The sequence below is a fragment of the Eptatretus burgeri genome, chromosome 4 (assembly GCF_056783735.1).
Source record: "Eptatretus burgeri isolate ZD-2024b chromosome 4, Ebu_testis_v1, whole genome shotgun sequence".
Classification (NCBI taxonomy): Eukaryota; Metazoa; Chordata; class Myxini; order Myxiniformes; family Myxinidae; genus Eptatretus; species Eptatretus burgeri.
Genome location: NC_140964.1, coordinates 87,110,324 through 87,130,793, shown reverse-complemented (window position 1 = coordinate 87,130,793; position 20,470 = coordinate 87,110,324). Strand labels below are relative to the sequence as shown.

The 20,470-nt window shown below is 46.1% G+C and overlaps 1 protein-coding gene across 7 annotated transcripts in view; it reads right to left on the bottom strand.

Moving 5' to 3' along the window:
• Positions 1-2,391: 2,391 nt before the first annotated feature.
• IFT140 (intraflagellar transport 140) overlaps positions 2,392-20,470 on the bottom strand; it is a 76,469-nt gene continuing 58,390 nt past the window's right edge. For 6 of the 7 annotated variants that reach the window (XM_085879207.1, XM_085879208.1, XM_085879206.1 and 3 more), the window contains exons 23-26: positions 7,091-7,234; positions 4,511-4,639; positions 2,827-3,009; positions 2,392-2,655 (exon numbers count right to left, since the gene is read on the bottom strand). In XM_085879207.1, the coding sequence (XP_085735333.1) occupies positions 2,407-2,655; positions 2,827-3,009; positions 4,511-4,639; positions 7,091-7,234 (705 nt within the window). In that variant the 3' untranslated portion in view covers positions 2,392-2,406. The remainder of the gene's footprint in view (positions 2,656-2,826; positions 3,010-4,510; positions 4,640-7,090; positions 7,235-20,470) is intronic. The other variant, XM_085879213.1, reaches the window with a different exon arrangement.

Below are 20,470 nucleotides of genomic sequence, written 5' to 3'. Positions count from 1 at the left end.
TTTAAAATTTGGCCTATGTTGACCTTATGGCTGATGTTGAGCTTTTGACCTATGCTAACCTCAAATAACAGGTGATTGAATTCAGTGACCTGATATGCAAATGCTTTTCAAATTTCAAGTCAATTGGATGAAAATTGAAGATTTTAGAAAATTTGGCCCAAATTGGCCATTTCACCTATTTTGACCTTTTGGCCTATGTTTACCTCAAAATTAATAGGTGGTTGAATACAGTGACTTGATGTGCGAATGCACTTCAAATTTCAAGTTAATCAGATGAAAATTGAGGATTTTACAAAATTTGGGCCAATCTGGCCCAAATTGGACTTTGGTCAACGTTGATCACAAAAATAAATGGTGCTTGAATTAATTAAGCTGATATGCAAATGGTATTCAAATTTCAAGTCAATCGGATGAAAATTCACAATTTTAGAAACAATTTTTTTAAATTGGCCTATTTTGGGTTGACCTTATAGCCCATGTTGACTTTTTAACATAAGTTAACCTCAACAATAATAGGTAGTTGACTTCACTGACTTGATACGCAAATGCTGTTCAAATTTCATGTTAATTGGATTAAAATTGAGGACTCTAGAAAATTTGGCCCAATTTAGCCCAGATTGGCCTTTTGGCCTGAGTTGATCTCAAAATTAATAGGTGGTTGAATTTGGTGACCTGATGGGCAAATGCTCTTAAAATTTCAAGTCAATCGGATGAAAATTGAGGATTTTAGAAATTTGACTTATGTTGACCTTTTTGGTCAACCAAATTTATGAAACTTCAATGCGAACCATCGCAGGGTTGGTGACCATAATCTCCAAAAATTTCAGAAAGATTGGTTGAGAGGTTTGAGCTGGAGGCAAGCGGCCAGACAAACAAACAAACGGAGGTGATCAACATACACTACATAGTCAAAAGTATGCGGACACCCCTTCTAATTGGTGGAGTCGGTTATTTCAGCAACACTCATATTGCTGATAGGTGTATAAAATCAAGCACACAGCCATGCAATCTCCATAGACAAACATCGGCAGTAGAATGGGCCATACTAAAGAGTTCAGTAACTTTCAACATGGCACCGTCATAGGATACCACCTTTCCAACAAGTCAGTTCATCAAATTTCTGCCACGGTCAACTGTAAGTTGTAACTGTAAGTGTCGTTATTGTGAAGTGGAAATGTCTAGGAGCAACAACAGCTCAGCTGCAAAGTGGTAGGCCACACAACCTCACAGAATGGGACCGCCGAGTGCTGAAGCCGGTAGTGTGAAAAAATTGTCTGTCATCGGTTGCAACACTCGCAACTCAGTTCAAACTGCCTCTGGAACCAACGTCAGCACAAACATTTTGTCGAGAGCTTCATGAAATGGGTTTCCATGTAATGGCTGAGCAACCGCACACAAGCCTAAGATCACCATGTGCAATGCCAAGCATCAGCTGGAGTGGTGTAAAGCTCACTGCCATTGGACTCTGGAGCAGTGGAAATGCGTTCTCTGAAGTGATGAATCGCGCTTCACCATCCGGCAATTCGACAGATGAATCTGGGTTTGGCGGATGCCAGGAGAACACTACCTGCCCGAATGCACAGTACCAACTGTAAAGTTTGGTGGAGGAGGAATAATAGTCTGGGGCTGTTTTTCATGGTTCGGGCTTGGCCACTTAGTTCCAGTGAAGGTAAATCTTAACACTTCAGCATATAATGACATTCTTGACGATTTTGTGCTTCTAACTTTGTGGCAACAGTTTGGGGAAGGCCCTTTCCTGTTTCAGCATGACAATGCCCCTAATGTACAAAGCGAGGTCCATACATAAATGGTTTTTCAAGATCGGTGGGGAAGATCTTGACTGGCCTGCACAGAGCCCTGACCTAAACGCCATCGAACACTTTTGGGATGAATTGTAACGCCGACTGCGAGCCAGACCTAATCACCCAACATCAGTGCCCGACCGCACTAATGCGCTTGTGACAGAATGGAAGCAAATCCCCGCAGCAATGTTCCAACATCTCGTGGAAAGCCTTCCCAGAAGAGTGGAGGCTATGATAACAGCAAAGGGGAGACCAACTCCACATTAATTTCCATGATTTTGGAATGAGATATTGTACGAGCAAGTGTCCACATACTTTTGGCCATGTAGTGTACTTGTCAAAAAAAAATTGCCGAGTAACAAACAAATGGACCCAAATGCAATGCCCTCACATTTGGAGAGGATAAAAATCGCATAACCGTCAAAAAGCGTCCGTAAATGAAAAAATAAATGAAAAATTAAATGCAGGTGAGCGACCCGAGACAATGGGGAAGCACTGTTCGTGTGCTTAAAAAATGTGTAAGCATACCCTACGAGTACATTATTGTTGTTGCATGGTATCAATCAGTCCCCAATGAAGACCACTCCTTCGGCAAAACATCATATTAAAGATTTTCATCACAACACTTTATATAACATGATTGCACCTTGCATTTGTTCCCGGATTGTGTGTACTTCTTGGCAGCCAATTTATAGTTGCGCTGCAACATGCAGCAGTTTGCTACACGCAATAAGAGCCTACGCCGGTACTCCTCGGAGAATACCAAGGGGTCTTTGATCAGCGTCATCTTCTCAGCAAGTTCTTCTGTGATGAGAACATCGTGTTCCTCACATATTTCCAGTGCCTCCTCAAGCTGAACAACAGCACAAGGAGGCGATGATCAGTTTTGCTGCTCACACGTTATAACTCAGTTCTTTAGTTAAAATGTAACAAGCAAGAGGGGGAAAAAACATTGCAACAAGTAGATAAGCCTTTATTACATTCAACAAAATTTTATTTATCCATCCATGTTCATGCTTTTTACCTTCTTTCCAGCCAGCAGCAAGTATACAGCCTTCTCAAAAAGCCTATGCTGCAGACAGAATTCGGAACATCGAGCAAGTAGATCAGGGTCCGAATTCTCATCCAGCTCCTCTACAATATGCTGTAAAGCATCAAACTGCTCTGTGACAAAAGCAAGTTGGACTGCCTTCCAAAGGTGACCAGCCTATAATGGATGGAGAACAAATAAATGGGAGGAGTTTCAATGTTATGACGTTCAGGTGATGAAATAAAACGACATAGGTAAAAACGTTTTGTGGAGGTCATCTTAAGTGTCTGTAACATTTGAACAGGAAAGAGTTCATAGAACACCTTACTACGCGCACTGTTGAGAAACAAGGACATGGGCGGAGTCTGCGAGCGGCAAATTTGATTGGTCGTGATGACGTAAAAGGCTGCAATATTTTGTCCAAGTACCGCTGAACGGAATGTTTTTGAAAGTGCCAAAAAGGCGATTTGTTTTCTGCAGTGTTCAAGTAATAAAATTCAATTGAAATGAAATTAAGATTTTGAAGGTTGTAGGAAAAAAATTTTTTCTGAGGAATACCAACGTTGATGCAGCGTATTTCACACCACCTTATTTAACACATTCCATCAGTTATTCATGCCTGTTGTGTGTGTCCTTTGACATCCTTAAAACCAGTAAGTTTCCTGTTGGGAATGATTTTCAATCTTGTTTGATTGCTACACAGGCAGATAAATTAAAAAATATTATCTCACTCCGCTTTGCACATGTGCGATCAGGCCAAATTCAGAGCCAAAGTACTGATAACCTACAGGTTCGTGTTCTGATTAATGTTCAAAATCTAACATTCAATTGAAATCAAGTTGTTCCTCGATCATAAACTGATGTTTGTCGATAGACAGACACACAAAGTGAACCAATTGCTTAACCCTGCTCTTCACTTCGTGTATGCGGGGTAAAATTTATTTCACATGAGAATGTACTGCTTTGTGGCCTGCACAACACTTCTCTATTGGAGCTATAAGGTGGATTTAGAAAGCCATGAATTAACACGAGCATCGGTTCCCGTTGATATGATATATAAAATTAGAGTGATATCTCTTGAGTGAGGATTATATTGCCATGATGCAGCTGTCATTCAAGAGCATGCTCTTTCGAGAGCTTTATCCCTGTGGAGCAGAACACAATGCAGAGAATATACTGTGTGGTTTGCCTTTGCTCTTTCCAGCAACAGTCATGGCAGGAATATGGAGATGGGAGAGGGGAGGGGGGGGGAGAAGGGAGGGGGTGGAGGGAAAGATAGAGGGAAGTGGGAGAGTTGGTAAATAGGTAAGGGGAAAAGTAGAAAGAAGAGGAGAGAGGAAAAGGGGAAGGCAAGTAGTAGAAGAAGCAGGTTGGAGGGGGATGGGGGAAAAGGGGAGAGAGGGAGTCGAGAAAAGGAAAAGATGGAAGAGGCCTGAAAGGGGAGGGAGAGTCACTAACTTGATGGGCATATCAGGTAGTGAATAAATAATTGGAAAATAAAATATAAAGGCATTAATGCAAAGTTATTTTTTTTCAGTGGGAAAGATCACTGAACTTGCCATTCACTGGAGGGCAGACTTTGTAAGAAGGAAGAAAAAATTTTTTTTTGCAAGGGCAAGAGACTTTTTGCTTTTGCTTTGTTGTTAAGTTACAGAGCAAGTACCTTCTGTACGAGTACCTTGTGATAGAGAGTTACTGCTCGGTCCATCTGCTTGCAATGGTCTTCAAAATAACGTGCGGTTTCCATCATGTCCTCTGGAGAACTGAGCAGTGCCAGATTCATCAGCTGTTGATACATTTGATGATCCTGCAAATGAACATTTCACAATGCAGCATTTTCGAGCATTCCCATGCAGAGGATGCTTCATTGGTTTAACTCTCCACAAAGTCAACTGATGAGTTGTTTTTACATCTTGAAGGACCCATGCTCTCTAATCCTTCATGAAATCCATGAGCACCATTTACTGTAAGTTAAATAATGACAAATAGAAATCAGAATATCTATATTTGTCATACAACTACAACCCCTCCCAATGGGAGCAATAGGAAGGGTCATGTTATTATCCTCTCTGGGGTATATAGATTGCAGTAGATCTTGGCTCGCATCTGTTGGTGTTCGTCTGTGGTGGATGTGATAAACATAGAATGCCTGAAGGATGTCGGGATTCCTCCAGATTTATTTCAGTTTAGTGTTAAACAGCAGCAACGACTGTTTAAAAAGGTAATCACCTATTCTCATGAATCACCGATTCTCATATTCAGCTCACTATTCTTCATGAAGGACAACATGGAATCATTAACATCCACCAAGTAATAACAGCAGACAGGACATCCAGTTTAACATACATACAAGGGACAGCACACACATTGAGGCCTCACCCTGCCTGCGAGTGTCAGTTCATAGCTGGGTCAGGATTCAAACCAAGGCTAGATAGCATAGAGGTGAGTGTGCACACCTTGAGGCCACCCTGCCAGCCTAAAAGTACACTAATCTCTACTAATATCTTTGTCCTGCATGTGAGTATGTGTATAAGCTCCACGATGAACAGAAGATCAATGTGAATTTTTTTTTTTAACACAAATCCAGAGCTTCATTACTAATAGAGCAACCACAGACTCGAGCGTGGCATAGAATGAGTCCTTCACGGTGAGATCACTCTCCTCAGTCGGAGCATAAACAGAGACCAGGGAAATGACACCCAAAGAGTGACGAATCCTTCATCTCATAATATGCTTGTTGACCGGTGTTACCTAAATTATCATTGGAGTCAGCTTATTGGACACAGCTACAGTGACTCCTTGGGCATGGTAACCATCAGAGCGACCAGACCAATAGTAGGTGTAACGACCCGCCATGATCTCGCCGCAATCCGGTCTCCAATCCTCAGAGAGTGCTGCAATACCAATGTCCAAACGCTTGAGCTCAGATGATAACAGACAGGTGATCATACTCTCTTCGGGACATGACATTCCAGGCACCCACCCGAAGACCGCCTCAGGTTAACCCAAGGAAACCGCCTTCTGGTGGACGACACCTCAGAAGACACACTTTTCCGTAATCTGACCCGGGAATGTTACTCCGTGGTTTCCCTCCTATCATCAAAGATTGGGGGTCCGGAAGGCTTTGCTCCAATCCCGTCAGACAAGTGAGCTGCTTGTCAAGGGAAGCTGCATAGGAGGGAGGTACTCCCACAAAGTGGGTTTTCAGATTTTTTTTCTGCTTTTGGAATGCTGTGCGGAATGAAGGGTTTTACGATGGCCGGAGTGCAAATCCTGTCACCAACCTCCTAAAAAAAAGTAACCCAACTGCAGGAGGACATCCACAGACACAGTTGGGCACGAGATATGGATGGCCGTTGGCTCAAAAGGAGCTCTTCCGCCCTTTGACAGGTTTTGTTTTTCATCCTGCTGGGTATCCATATCATACACCCTCCTCACCAATAAACTTGGTGGGGGAGACAGTTTAGTTGCCGACAACCCGAAGATATAACAGGTTAGTACAGGTTTACAAGGTACATACCTGTAGCAAGTCACAGATTTAATATGACCTGATCTGAATGGAGATATCTCTATCTCCGACATCCTCCCCAGAATCCAGTCCATACAAGCGCTGAAAAGTGTGGCGGCCAGCACACACCCCTGACGAACTCCAGTAACAACTGGAAATATGTCAGAGATGGAACCACCACTTCTCACAGCACTCTCAGTACCAGAGTATAGTTCAGACATCAGATTGATCAGTTTTGGTGGTACCCCACAAAGAGCAAGAATCCTCCAGAGGGCATTCCGATTCACTGAATCAAACACTATGCAGAGATCAACATAGGCTGCAAGCAGCCCCTGATGAAACTCTCGTATGTGTTCGTTGGGGACCCAAAGAGCAAGGATATGGTCAATGGTTGACCTCTTTGGTGTAAAGGACAGTCACTGTCGTGTAAGGACCTGAGAGTCCCTGTTGTGTCCATCTTGTTTATCCTATGCGCCACACCCCATCTGTCTCCATTCCACAGATCTCGAAATGTCTCTGTTTCCCACTGATTTGTCCTTCCCTCTCCCGCCCCTCTGATCTCCTGCTCCCATTGTTGTATGTTCTGTGTGTTCGCTCTCATATGAGCCTCAACATTGTATACAAAAAAAAAATTGAGAACTTTTTCAAAGGAATGACTCTTGACAAGACTAGATTATGGTGTTCCCAAAAGGTTGTTTTTTTTTTGAAACGTATACTGTACTGTATAGGAGTGACGAAGGAACTTCTTACCTTGCAGAGGCGGAGAGCATTGTTATATGCATGTGCCCGTGTGTAGAAATGTATGGCCCGTTTCACATCTTCATGTGCCTCGCAGTATCGTGCCAGATGGTAACACCCAACCTTGTCACCAGTCTCATTTGCGATGGTTTCTGCCTGCCGTGACACCATGAAAAGAATTATAGCCCAGCCTTTCAGCTCGCAACTCTTGTACAAATATGACTCCAAACCGTCTTTCTTCTCCCAATATTTAATCGAGATTTGTCTAAACTCATCTTGAAGGATGAATGTGGACTTTGTGTTTGAAAAACTTTTGAATGGTCTTAAAAAAAAAACAACCAAAAAAAAACGTGTGTATATCATTGTAGAATTCCCGCCCGCCGGCGTGCGAACGACCGCGTCTAACCAATAGCGGTCGCTTCGCCCACCGAACGGACAATCCAGTCGTGACTTTCTGGAACAACGCCAGAAACCAGTCACCGGTGGGTTATTAATCCCACCACAAGCTTGTCTGCACTCTACCCGCGCGACAGGGTCCGATCGCCAAATCTTCGATTTACCTAATTATTCATGTAGGGAGGTTACCGAGAGATTGTACCTCAATGGGACCGCTTGGAAACGAGCCGCTTAAGCAGCTCGCTTCCTTTTGGGATAACCGAGCGGGGTATGATCGCGTATTCCCGTTGGACCCGATCACTTTACTGGCTATTTAAAAACCAACGATATTCCGAGTGCAAGATGGGGCAGTTCAATGAGGGAATGGACGCAACGAACAGGTTTACATTCACAAAAGGACATTTATTACAATAAAGAACGTATGCAATTAAACAAGGCAAAACAGTTAACACGTATGCAATTATACAAGCAACAAAAGCACGACAAAAGAACTACAACCGTCTACTTATTATGTACAGTCCCTTGCACTTAACAACAGTTCCTACATATTAGACGGGCCGATAGACCACGTACGCACACACACACACCCAAGAAATGATGGCAGAGGCCTTCAATAACGGGCTCCAGCTCAGAGGACAGGTGAGCTGAAACCCAGAGCCTATCTCAAACCTCTCCACCTCATGTGGTCTTCAAGTTGTTCGGACCCGGGCTCCTGCGAGAGCGAGCTGGATCCAACCGCCGAGCTGCGATCCTTCCCGAGCTCCCGCGAATCCTCCCGCGCTTCTCAACACGTGCTGGTGAGACGAGGGGCAGATCCTTCCCGTCGATGTGTCACTTCCCCGAGGAACCACCTCCCGCGCTTCTCAACACGTGCTGGTGAGACGAGGCGCCGATCCTTCCCATCGATGCATCGCTTCCCCGAGGAACCACCTCCACGAAAAGGTCGATGAGTCGCACCAAGCCGGGAACCAAAATCGAGAACAAAGAACTCCACGAACCAAGAAAAAGAAGCCACCACTTGCAGCTCGAGCCGAGCGACGAGCTTAACTTCCTTCCAAACAGGGCAGCTTGAAGCAAAAAGCTCTCCCGAGCCAAGCAGAAGCCGAAGCTCACGGAACCGTCAAAACAAAGAGCCTCCAAAAAGCCTCCTCCCGAGCCAGGCCTCAGCCGAAGCTCACTGAGCCAGCCGAAGCAAAAAGCTTCCGCAGTCCTCAACCCTGACGCAAGCCAAGCAGGACCCGACGGTCTGCTGAACGACTCCTCAACTCCCTTCTCCAACTCTGCGCCTGAACAAAAGAAAAAGATCTCCTCTTATCCTTCTCCCGCCCTTCCCCCACTCCCGGCGTGACTCGTGACTCATGCCCTCGTGCTCCATCTCCCGCTCAGCCACGGGTGGGAGGGAGTTGTTGACATCATGAGTCATGGGACTCATGATGGTTCTTCCTCTTCGCAGAAGAGGGGGGGGGGATGTCTCCATTGTTCGTTCTCTAACTATTAAATCGATCCGCAGTGCATCTAATCAATTTCTGTACATTAAAACAATGGAAGGTGAGCTATCTAGGGAACAAGCACTTATCGACATAGCTGACTAAAGGAACCTGTATGTTGTGTGCAATTGAATTCCAAATTCGTAACAATATTATATATATATATATATATATATATATATATATATATATATATATATATATATATATATATATATATATATATATATGTATGTATATGGAAGCCTGGTGTTGGCGCAGTGGTGAGGGCGGCGGCTTGGGATCCAAAAGGTCCTGAGTTCAAGCCCCGTTAGGCCACTGAATTAATACACCAGGGGGTTGACTCAGCCTGTCATCCTTCCGAGGTCGGCGAAATGAGTACCAGTGTACTGGGCCGGTGTATACCCCGGGTAAAATAGGTGTACCATATCCCTGTGTCGTAAGAGGCGACCAGGGTTGCGTCAGGAAGGGCATCCGGCGTAAAACATGTGCCAAATCACTATGCAGATCATACGGATGATCCGCTGTGGCGACCCCTAACGGGAGCAGCCGAAAGAAGAAGAAGAAGATGTGTGTGTATATACACACACTCATACATACACACACATTGTCATGTTCATGCTGATTAAGACTGATGCTGGACGGATGGACCAAATTGGCTTTTACTCCCTTGAACACGTCCGATTAATAGCGGGTTTGTGCACACGAAAATCACAGAAAACCCACGAGAACCTTCATCTAATTTAAGGGGTTTTATTTCCCACAAATAAATAACCAGGGGATGGTGATCGCGACGGTGGAGATGGCAGGTTGAAGTAGGGAATAAAGGGGGAACATGGTATAAAATAATTATATAATCACATGCAATGAGACTAAGAAACCTTTGGCGCCACACACTGGATTCAAGCACATATAGAGATGGAGGAGAACCAGATGAAGCCTTAGCTCTGTTGGTGGACGAGGAGAGAGCAGGTCCATGGGCAGGAGAAACAAACAGGCGATGGGGTAGGGCGACAAAGACACACGAGCCAGAACCAGGGACGGCGAAGCAGGCCCTGGACAAAGGCAGGAACACGAGAAGGCAGGAAGGCAGGAAGGCAGGCAGCATGGACAGAACAACCTATTGTCCTCAGCAATCTCCTCCTCCAGGCGATTCTCCACTGACCTCCCTTTCTTGCGCAATCTTCATTCTCCCGTCCCTCTCGCCAGATCCCCAAAGCTCCGCCCTCTTCGGGGCAACAAAAACTCCACCCTTCGGGAGGAAATCCAAGCTCCGCCCCTTGGGAGGCGATGAAAAGCTCCTCTCCTTGCTCTTTGGACAATGCCACCCATTTCAAAGCCCCTCCTCGCTCTTTCACCACAGCCTCACCTTGGCGCTTTACTCGGGGAGACATTACAAGGGGGTTGCATGTACGATTATCTTAATAATAATCCCAAAGTAATTATTACCATGCACCATCCCCCATATGGTGCACATTCAAACAAGACAATCCTGAAGCGAACAGTTCCCAACTTAACCGCGTTGAGATGGGCTAACTACTCATACTAATCGATACATTTCTATCCGTTCTTAGGTAATATCTACCCCCTACAAATGTAACTCTTCAAACATAAAGAAAGCAAGACAAAATCACATCTCTCACCTGTAATTGGGTGGAATAACCAATCAGCTCTCACCTAATCAATTACCCCAGGTGGCTAGGATTATAAATAAATTTACTCCTCCCATGCTCTTCTTGCAAAAGAAAGCTGCATAAAGCAACCATGAGAAACTAACAAGAAAAGGAAGTTGGGTAGAATTAGAAATGGCAAAGGGCTTACCTTGTGTAGCTTTTTATGGTTCTTTTATGCAGCTTTCCTCAGCAAAAAGAGCATGGTTGGAGTCAATTTATATACAGTGTATGTATATGCGTATATCTATCTATCTATACATATATATGTATGTCTTCAACCTTATACACTGTAATGAGCTCTGTGGTTTAGAATGGACTTAGCTCTGCATAGAGTATTGAGGTGTTTGCCAGGCCAGTTTGGAGATGTGATTCACCCAAGACAGGTCGTGGCACATTGTGAGGCCAATGAGTTCAAGCAATGCGCCATTTTGAAGGATTCACCAGATAAATAAACCATGGGGTTCGAAAGACGATCATTGCAGTGGGATTGCGTGAGAGCATGGGATTGTATATGCCTGGTGTTGGCTTAATGGTTGGGATGGTGGGTTTGGGATCCTAAAATCCTGAGTTCAAATCCTGCTTGGCTGTTGAATTAATACCAGGTGGGGTTGAGTCTGCCTGTCATCCTTCTGAGGTTGGCAAAATGAGTGCCAGCATGCTGGTATCCTGTGTCGGAGTGGTGACCCATCCAGAATAATTGTGCCCAATAGCCAAGGAGACTGCTTTGGCAGCACCACCGCTCTGCACAGAGTATGGTCCCCATGGATGGATGGGATTTTCCTGTTTTGACAGACATGTTGCAAGTAGCTGATGCACGATATTTTTTTCTCTTTTTCTTCCAAATCTGCAGTGATGAATGCTACACAGCAGCTTGCCTCTCAGAAGTGTGGTTTTGCATAAGGTGTAGTTGGTAGCAAAATGGTACAAAGGATTTTCCATGGAAGTGGAGAGGTCATTGATGTTGATCAGGAATAAGGTAGGTGATGAAACATTGATTTTAAGGACACTGGCCTCTGGAGGTAGAACCTAGGAGAGAACTCCATCCAAAGCAATCCAATACATGCGATCGCACAGTAAATCTGAAAGCCGTTCTAGGAAGGAAACTCGATAGCATTAGCTCACAATTTATAATTCAAGGCAGTAAGCCTGATATAATCAAATTCCTGGGGGAGGTCCAGTGAGATGGCCCTGACCTTTGTTTGAGATTGATGGCATCCATTCATAGACATACAAGAATCAGCATGTCTGAGGTGGAATGACCTGAGTTGAAGCCAAACTGATTACTGGAGATCAAAAAAGATAGGTAAGTGGTGAGTCAAAGTCTGCAGCAGTGATATGTTCTTTTACTTTGCTTATGGGAAGAAGGCTGGCTGGTCTGTCATCGATTTGATCAGACTTGTAACCCATCTTGTGAATAGGGGTGACTTTTGCAACTTCCCAAGATAAAGGCAAGTGGCCATAAGAAAATAACCTGGAAAAGAGGAGCAGACGAAGCATATGAATGTTTTTTGATTGTTAAAGCTCCAACAACATTGGGAGTCATTGCAGTGGAGGAGTTCAGAGTAGAGGAATTTCTACATCTTGCCAGGATGTAAGTTCACCTGCTGTGGTGTTTTGCGGTGGGGGTGGGGGGGTGAGAATGGGGGGATTTGGGTCTTTAGCCTTTTCTGCAAAGACAGGGTTAAGATTGCTCTTGCTCAGGAAAACTGTATCCATCGTGACCCCATCCTTCGAGTGAAGAAATCAATGAGGAGTATGTTCTGAGGAAATAGTCAGCCAACTCTCACAAAACGATTGTACTGAGAGAGACCTGGAAGTTCATACCTTTGTTGGGCAGTTCTGACACCTCCGAGGATAGAAACACAATGATGATGAAGTTTCCAGAGGATGCAAGTTCCCGTTGGTGGGGTTGGATTTGCAGGAGGAAAATATGAGTGGCTTTTGGCCATTACCTCATCACATGAATTGTGCCAGGGATCACATATTAGGCAGAGATCTGTAAGCATCAATGTATACACTGGTGAAAAAGAGAGTGGTTTATTGAGTAATTAGTCCAAGGCATTGTCGAAATACAGAGATGAAGATATACTGTAAGTAGTGGATCGGTCAGTGTAAGAAGTGGCAGATTGGAGGCGAGACCAATTTGCTGTTAGACACAGCAATGCCTTGGTAGGTGCCCCAAGGGCATCAGAGTAATAGAAACTATTAAGAGTAGTGATTTGAAAATGCAAGTGGGGCTGAGGAAGAGCAGGAAAGGTTGGAGGGGAAGTAGGACCTGACAAATTCAAGCAGAGAGTGTCAGATATGGGTCAGGTATGGGAGCATGTGCCAGAACAGCGCGTCGCTGCGTCCACTTTCCGCCGGTACTCCAGGGGCCTCCGTCTGGCCATCCCCCAGGCAGATGCCAGGCCCATCCCCATCTCCTTGAGATGATGGTCAACCTGCTGCAACCACGAGGCATGTGGTCGGCCCACTGGCCTCCTCCACTCACGAGACTCCCTCGCTGAGAGAATCTAGTGAGCAGGATCAGCGTCAGGAAAACAAGCCACATGTCCATACAGCCGCAACTGACGCTCACGGACTATGCAGGTAACAAATCTCATCCGAGTTTCTCTCAGCAACCGCTCGTTGGACACAAAATCCGACCAGCGATAGCCAAGGATTCTCCGAAGAGACCTGGTACCAAAGGAATTAAGTCTCCGTCTCAGATCCTTGGTCAGAGTCCAACTCTCGCATCCATAGAGCAAGACTGGAAGTACCAAGGACCTGAAGACTCGGACTTTCGTCCTCCCGCACAGGTACCGGCAGCGCCACACCCCATGATCCAGTGAATCCATGACCCCCAGGCCCGACCCAGACGTCTATTGACCTCTGACTTGCAGCCAGCAGAGACATGAATATCACTGCCAAGGTAAGTGAATCTCTCCACGACCTCAACATCCTCACCACAAACAGACACAGACAGGACAGCAGCATCCAAGATGTCACCGAAAGCCTGGATCTTAGTTTTGACCCAAGAAACCCGTAATCCCAGCGGCTCCGACTCCTCATTCAGCACCTCGAGGGCCCCCAAAAGGATGTCTAAAGTCTCCGCAAAGATGACTGCATCATCCGCAAAATCAAGGTCCAAGATCTTGACATTCCCAAACGATGCGCCGCAGCTAGATCTCTCCGACATCCTCCCTAAAATCCAGTCCATACAAGTGCTGAAAAGTGTGGGGGCCAGTACACACCCCTGACGAACTCCAGTAACAACTGGAAATAAGTCAGTGATGGTACCACCACACTTCACAGCACTCTCAGTACCAGAGTAGAGTTCAGACATCAGATCGATCAGTTTTGGTGGCACCCAACGAAGACCAAGAATCCTCCAGAGGACATCCCGATTCACTGAATCGAACGCTTTACAGAGATCAACATAGGCTGCAAGCAGCCCCTGCCGAAACTTTCGTCTGCGTTCGGTGAGGACACGAAGGGCAAGGATACGGTCAATCGTTGACCTCATTGGTGTAAAGCCTGACTGCTCTGGACGCTGGTGCCTGAGATGCCAACTTTTGGAAATCAGAATTAGGGAGGATTTGCAACCGACACCAAATAATGTGCGCGAAGCGCACATCTCGAGCGCGGAGCGCTCGACCCTTGCGGCGGGGTCCAGGGCCCGCCTTAGGGCCCTGGAAGCTCTGGGGTTCTAGACGCTCTCTAGTGCCCTCTGAGCCCTATTTTGGAGCATTTAACATGTTAAGAATTCCCACTTTTTGAACAAAAAAAGGGGAAAATTGTGCACTTTTTAATGTTACATGTATGTTAATATTAGTAAGTTAGGGGACAATCAAAGATTAACAAAAAGCACAAAAGAAGCAATATTTTTCTTACCTTACTGGCTGGTACTACTGCTGCTTGCTTTTTCCATGGCAGCTTTGCTGAGTGACAGCTGTGTGGCTCTTTTAGCCCTTCTGATTATGTCTTTGCTGTATTCTCTCTGGTAGCAAGGGGTGCTATGAGCTAGTTTTTCAATTAAGAGAGCTTCCAGGGTTTTGACACTCAAATTGGGACGAAATTCAGTATGATTCTTCGTAACAAGACTGAGTGCCCGCTCACATGATGCGTTCGAATGAGGAATGACCAAGATTCCCTTCATCACTTTGCTCAAATTAGGATACTTCTTGGCACCAGTGCAGGGATCTGTGAGCTGTGAAATCCGATGCCACTGCTCATCCACTCTCACTGTCTCAGTAGCAATTGTAGCTATGGAGGCGTCTGCCTGGTAGTGAGCGAATTCACTCTCAAGACTGTCTATGTCACTATCACCGCCACTGAACAGACAGGGGAATTTCTTGATGAAAAACTCCACACAGTCAAACCCCACTTCTTGGTGTAGCTTAACATCCAGCACCTGAGCATGCTTGGCTAATTCATCATCTAGCGGCCAGGTTTTGAAGATGTAATTGCAGGCTTTCACATAATATGAGCGAACTGCACTGAAGAAACCTTGGATGTCTGACTCACTCAGAGTGAAGGTGGATTTCTTGAGACTCCTTTGTTCCCTTATATACAGTTTGGCATCGTTCCCAATCATGAGGTCCTCATCATTCTTCTGATGATTTCTGTCAGAGAAGGGTACATTTACCAGAGCAACCGATGACACCGATGGTTTCAAAAACCGTACGAAGATATCTTTCAGAAGACCATTCAATTCTCCGTGCAGGAGATGAATACAGGGTTCGTCTCTTTGGAGCAGAAGATTCCCCTTCTCAAAAAGCTTGTTAGCATATCGAAGGAAGAAACAATAGAGTTTTGTTTGTGGAGACAAGAACATCCTGTTGACACGTTTTTCTCTAGATTCCTGCACAGTGTTTGAGAAAGATGCGCTTTTAGTTGTAGAACTCGTAGTACACTTAGCCGCAGGGCGATCACACTTGCGTTTACTGCCAGCAGAAGAGGTCAGACTCGTAGTACCAGATCCAATTTTACGTTTGAGGAGAGAGCTTGAGGTAGGTGCAGCCAAGGAAGAAGACCTCTGATTCGAAGGTTTTGCTGAGCTTCTATCAAGTGATTTGGCAAAAGCAGAACTTAACTTGGGTCCTTCTTTGCCTGTAGATGGGACTATCACAGTCTTTCTCGACTCTGAAGGGATCTGCTTTGTAGATGAACGTGATGAAGGGCCGGTGATGCTACCTGCTCTCAGCATTGGTTTTGGTGCTGTCCCTGCTGTCTTCTTCGCAGCAGATACTGCAGTGGTAGTGGTGAATGCTGCTCCACTAGTGCTTGATCCTGCAGTGCCAGTACTGGCAGTAGATACAGTGCCGTCCTTCTTGCTCGTTGTTAGAGTCTTGGCTACAGTTGGTTGCATTTTTCTTCGTACTTCTTCTTTGAAGAAGAGGCGAAGTGGCTCCCACTGTTCAATCAGCCTGTCTAGGCACTGACCAAGGGACAGCCACCTTGTTGCGACATGCTTCAGAATCTTGTGTGTCGGGGCATCACAGAGTTCTTGCAGTGCTTTCACTCCTTTGACGCGTTTACTACTTTTGTCCAAGTAGTAGTAAATATCGATGAGAAAGTCATCTAATTCAATGGGTAAGGCCTGAGCCGCCTTCTTGGCCGTATTGTGCATCATATGGCAAGGGCATCCCATGATGTAGCACTCTGGATTTTGTTTGTGGATATAAGCAGCGACTCCTTTGTGCTTGCCCACCATAACAGAGGCATTATCAGCACAAAAGGAAACACAATTTCCCCACGGAATTTTCCTGTCACTGAACTCATGATCAAGCAGTTTGAAAATGTTTTCTCCAGTGGAATCTTGTTTGCACGCAGGCAAACTTAGCAAACCTTGCTTCACAATCCCAGCACTGTTGTCATTGTACGAAATCAGGACAGGATATAGCTGGGCCTCACCACTGTCATTGCTACCGTCTGTAGCTAGGCTAAATGGAGCTAGTCTAGCAATATCGGCAATAGATGAAGCAGTAACATTTGACAACTCACCAATTATTGCTGAAGTTTTTGTTCTTGCACATCCATACTTTGAAGCAACTTTTGAATCTGGAAACATCTTTTGAAATAGAGGTCCAGCATGATCTGAGACTGATATGGGCAAGTTATGTTCCACAATAAATCCACTAAAGAGAAGTTCCGCTCGGGTAACATCCTCTTCCTCGCTTGTCCCTTGTTTGGTGAAATAATTCAGAAGTGTACCGGTACTCGTGCTCGAAGATCTCTCCTTTGCAATGTCTGTGTGCCGTTTGCTTCCAACGTGCTTCCGAATATCATCGCGACCTCCGTGCTCAACTGAAATATCAACGCTGCATACTGTACAATACGCATGATGAATTCCTCTTTCAGACTTTCGAATACACGGGTATTGGAGACTGTATTCGGTCTTGTACTTCTGAGACCATTTCTTGGTCTTCGTAAGCTTCTTTTCTGCCATTTCGTAATCAACATCGAGGGCTTGAAGCATCGGTAACTTCGAAGTCGATGTTCCACAGCTGCAGCGCGACTCGTAGAACTCTAGCGGCTGTTAAACACCGCACGGTGGTCGCGACCGCCGGGCTGGTACGGGCCCAGCTGCATGCAGTGAGCGTATCGCATGCATATACACTGTGCATACATACCGCATGCACTGTATTGCACACATACCGCATGCACTAAATCTCAGTGCATGATCGCATAAGCGAGATCCAGACCCAATGTTTCGCTGCTCCTCATTTGAATTTGCAATTTTTTACGTACAATTTGGTAGCAGCGAACGTTATGGAGTTACCACATGCTATACGTAGCAGACGATGCTTTTCATTCAATTCTCATACTAGTACATTCTGATTAGTGAACAGTGCAAAAATATCAAAATTTCGGGAGGATAAGGATAGTGATCGTAAGGGCGGGAGTTTGGGTGAATTTTCGGAAGCCTCCCGATGAAATCGGGAGGGTTGGCATCTGTGTGGTGCTCAAGCAGATGGTGGCGAACCCTATCAAGAATTATCCGAGCAAAGACCTTGCCCGGCACTGAGAGCAGCGTCACCCCTCGGTAGTTGTTGCAGTCTTGGCGATCACCCTTCCCTTTCCAGAGAGGGACAACAAGGCCCCTCTTCCAGTCAGTTGGGATGATGCCTGTGTTCCAGGCAGAGCACAAAACTGCATGCAACGACACGAGTGCAGCATTTCCACCAGCCTTGAGAAGTTCAGCATGGATGCCACAGATCCCTGGAGCTTTGCCCCGTTTCAACTGGTTCACCGCAGCCCGTGTTTCCACAAGCGAAGGTGGACCACAGTTGATTCGAGGGTCAGCAACAGGGATTGTAACACCCTTGATGTCCAACTCGACAGCTGGGGGATCAGCCTGGTACAACCGCTCAAAGTAACCGGCCCAGCGGGCCTTCACTTCAGACTCCTCTGTCAAGAGCCTACCACTCTCCGCTCGAACTGCAGTGCTCCGAGGGATGGGCTTGGATGAACGCAATGCGCGAATTCCCCTGTAAGCGGGACGAGAATCACCTGTCCACAGGTGATGCTCTACCCCCTCACAGATTCCTCGCACATAGGCCTCCTTGTCCACCCTCAGTGCACGTACAGTTTTACGCCTCAGCTCCCTGAACAGCTCAGCTCTGCCATTCAGCCTGGCCCTGCGACTCTGTTCAATGGTATCCAGTGTCCCTTGAGAGACAAAATTCTTCTTTGCCCTGTGGTGAGCTCCAAGACATCCACCGGCAACATCAAGGACGGTGGTCTTGAAGGCACTCCACAACTCTTCAGGACCCCCCAAAGCACCCAGACCCCCCAAGTGTCCACTCAACCTGTTCGCAAACTCCTCAGCTACTCTCTCATCCCTGAGCTTGCAAACATCCAGCCTAGGCTGGGATGGTACCATTCTCCAGGATTTAAGTTGCAGCTTTAGAGTTGCTACAACAAGCCTGTGGTCAGTATTGAGGAACTGAGCACTCTGGTAGACCCTGCAGTTCTGGATCATCCTCCAACTACCGTCAATGAGGACATGGTCAATCTCCTTTGCCACACCGCCAGCGTTGGAATACCAAGTCCAGCGATGAGCTTGTGGGCGCTGAAACCATGAACCAGCCACCCTAAGTCCATGACTTCTTGCAAAGTCAAGGAACTTAGTGCTATTCTGGTTCATAGTTCCTGACCCATGGGGACCAACACACACCTCATAACCATCCCCATCAGTTCCAGTCGATGCATTGAAATCCCCCAAGACTAGAAGTGTATCTCGTCTGGGGCACTGATCAACCACAGACTCGAGCGTGGCGTAGAATGCATCCTTCACGGTGAGATCACTCGCCTCAGTCGGAGCATAAACAGAGACCAGGGAAATGACACCTAAGGAGTGACGAATCCTTAATCTCATAATACGCTCGTTGACCGGTGTTACCTCTATTATCATTTGGGTCAGCTTATTGGACACAGCTACAGCAACTCCTTGGGTATGGTAACCATCAGAGCGACCAGACCAATAGTAGGTGTAACCACCCACCATTATCTCGCCGCAATCCGGTCTCCGAACCTCAGAGAGAGCTGCAATCCCGATGTCCAAACGCTTGAGCTCAGATGATAACATGGTACCTGTAGTACATGGTACCTGTAGCAGGTCACAGATCGAACCTGACCTGACATATAAAGTGTGAGCAATTCAGAAAAATATAGGTTGGGAATCTAACTAATTGGGTAAGATCTGAAGTGTCAAAAACGGTCTTGGCTGCAACATCATAGACAGTGCTATGAAGATCAACACCAAGCCAACTGGAATGGCGTCAATTTCAGTCACCGCCGGTTAGGAAGAGAGTTAGGGTGGGAGGAAAGAATGAGTCAGTCTACGACACAAATCAATTGCGGTTAGGAGGGAGGTCGACCACAAACAGAGAAGGCGTTGCTATGGAGAGGGGTGCAAATCCAGAAATGTTCCATGGATTTAAGGGGATAGATCAGGGCAGGGACGATGGATGCCACAAGCTCAAGCATTGGGTCTGTGGAAATGGCAGAAGGAATATCCAAGTAGGAGGGTGAGAGAGTCTGAGATTTCCTGTGAAAAAAGTTTCTGTTAAACAGGTAACATTGGGGAGGGGGCAGAAACCTGTCAGGACAGATCCATGAAATGGAAGTGCAAGCTTCTGGAATTAATGTACCTTATGGAAAAGGTTGGCTGTTGTACAGGTGGGTGTGCAGTAAGAGTAGTCTTCTTCTTTCACATGTAGCACATCTCTGCAGTTGGCATCATTTGCTGTGGGTGCAGATGTGCTGTTGCAGTGCCTCCAGTCGGTGAAAGCAAAAATTTGAAATTTGGCCACGGTGCTGGCGACAGCTCGCCTCCTCTTCACAAAGGACACCGTGGGATCTTTAACGTCCACTAACTAATGCTGGCAGACGGGATGCCCAGCTTCACGTCCAACCGAGGGATGGCACACACATTGATTCCCCGCCCTCTCTGCGAGACACCAGGATGACTGTTTATAGCTGGGCTGAGATTAAAAACCAGGCGAGACAGCTTAGAGGAAAGTGAGCATACCTCGAGGATATCCTGCCAGCCTCTGTATGGGTGGTGGGTGATGGATAATGGAATGAGAATGATGGGCAGTCAGGGGCACCTGCTGTGGGGGCGGGTTATGGGCAGGGTAGTGGAGCATGAGCAGGGTGGTGGTGAGGCAGGCAGGGTAAGAGAAGAAAATACAGGAGGGGGTGGGTTGGGGTTTCAGAGGGAAGAGGGGTACTTGTACCTCTGCATTTACTTCAAGACAATGTTTCAGGACTTTTAAATTGGTAATGTTGTTGCAAACATTACAGCTGGGGTGAAACATAGGGTTATTGAATGCTTTGAGGAAGGTTGC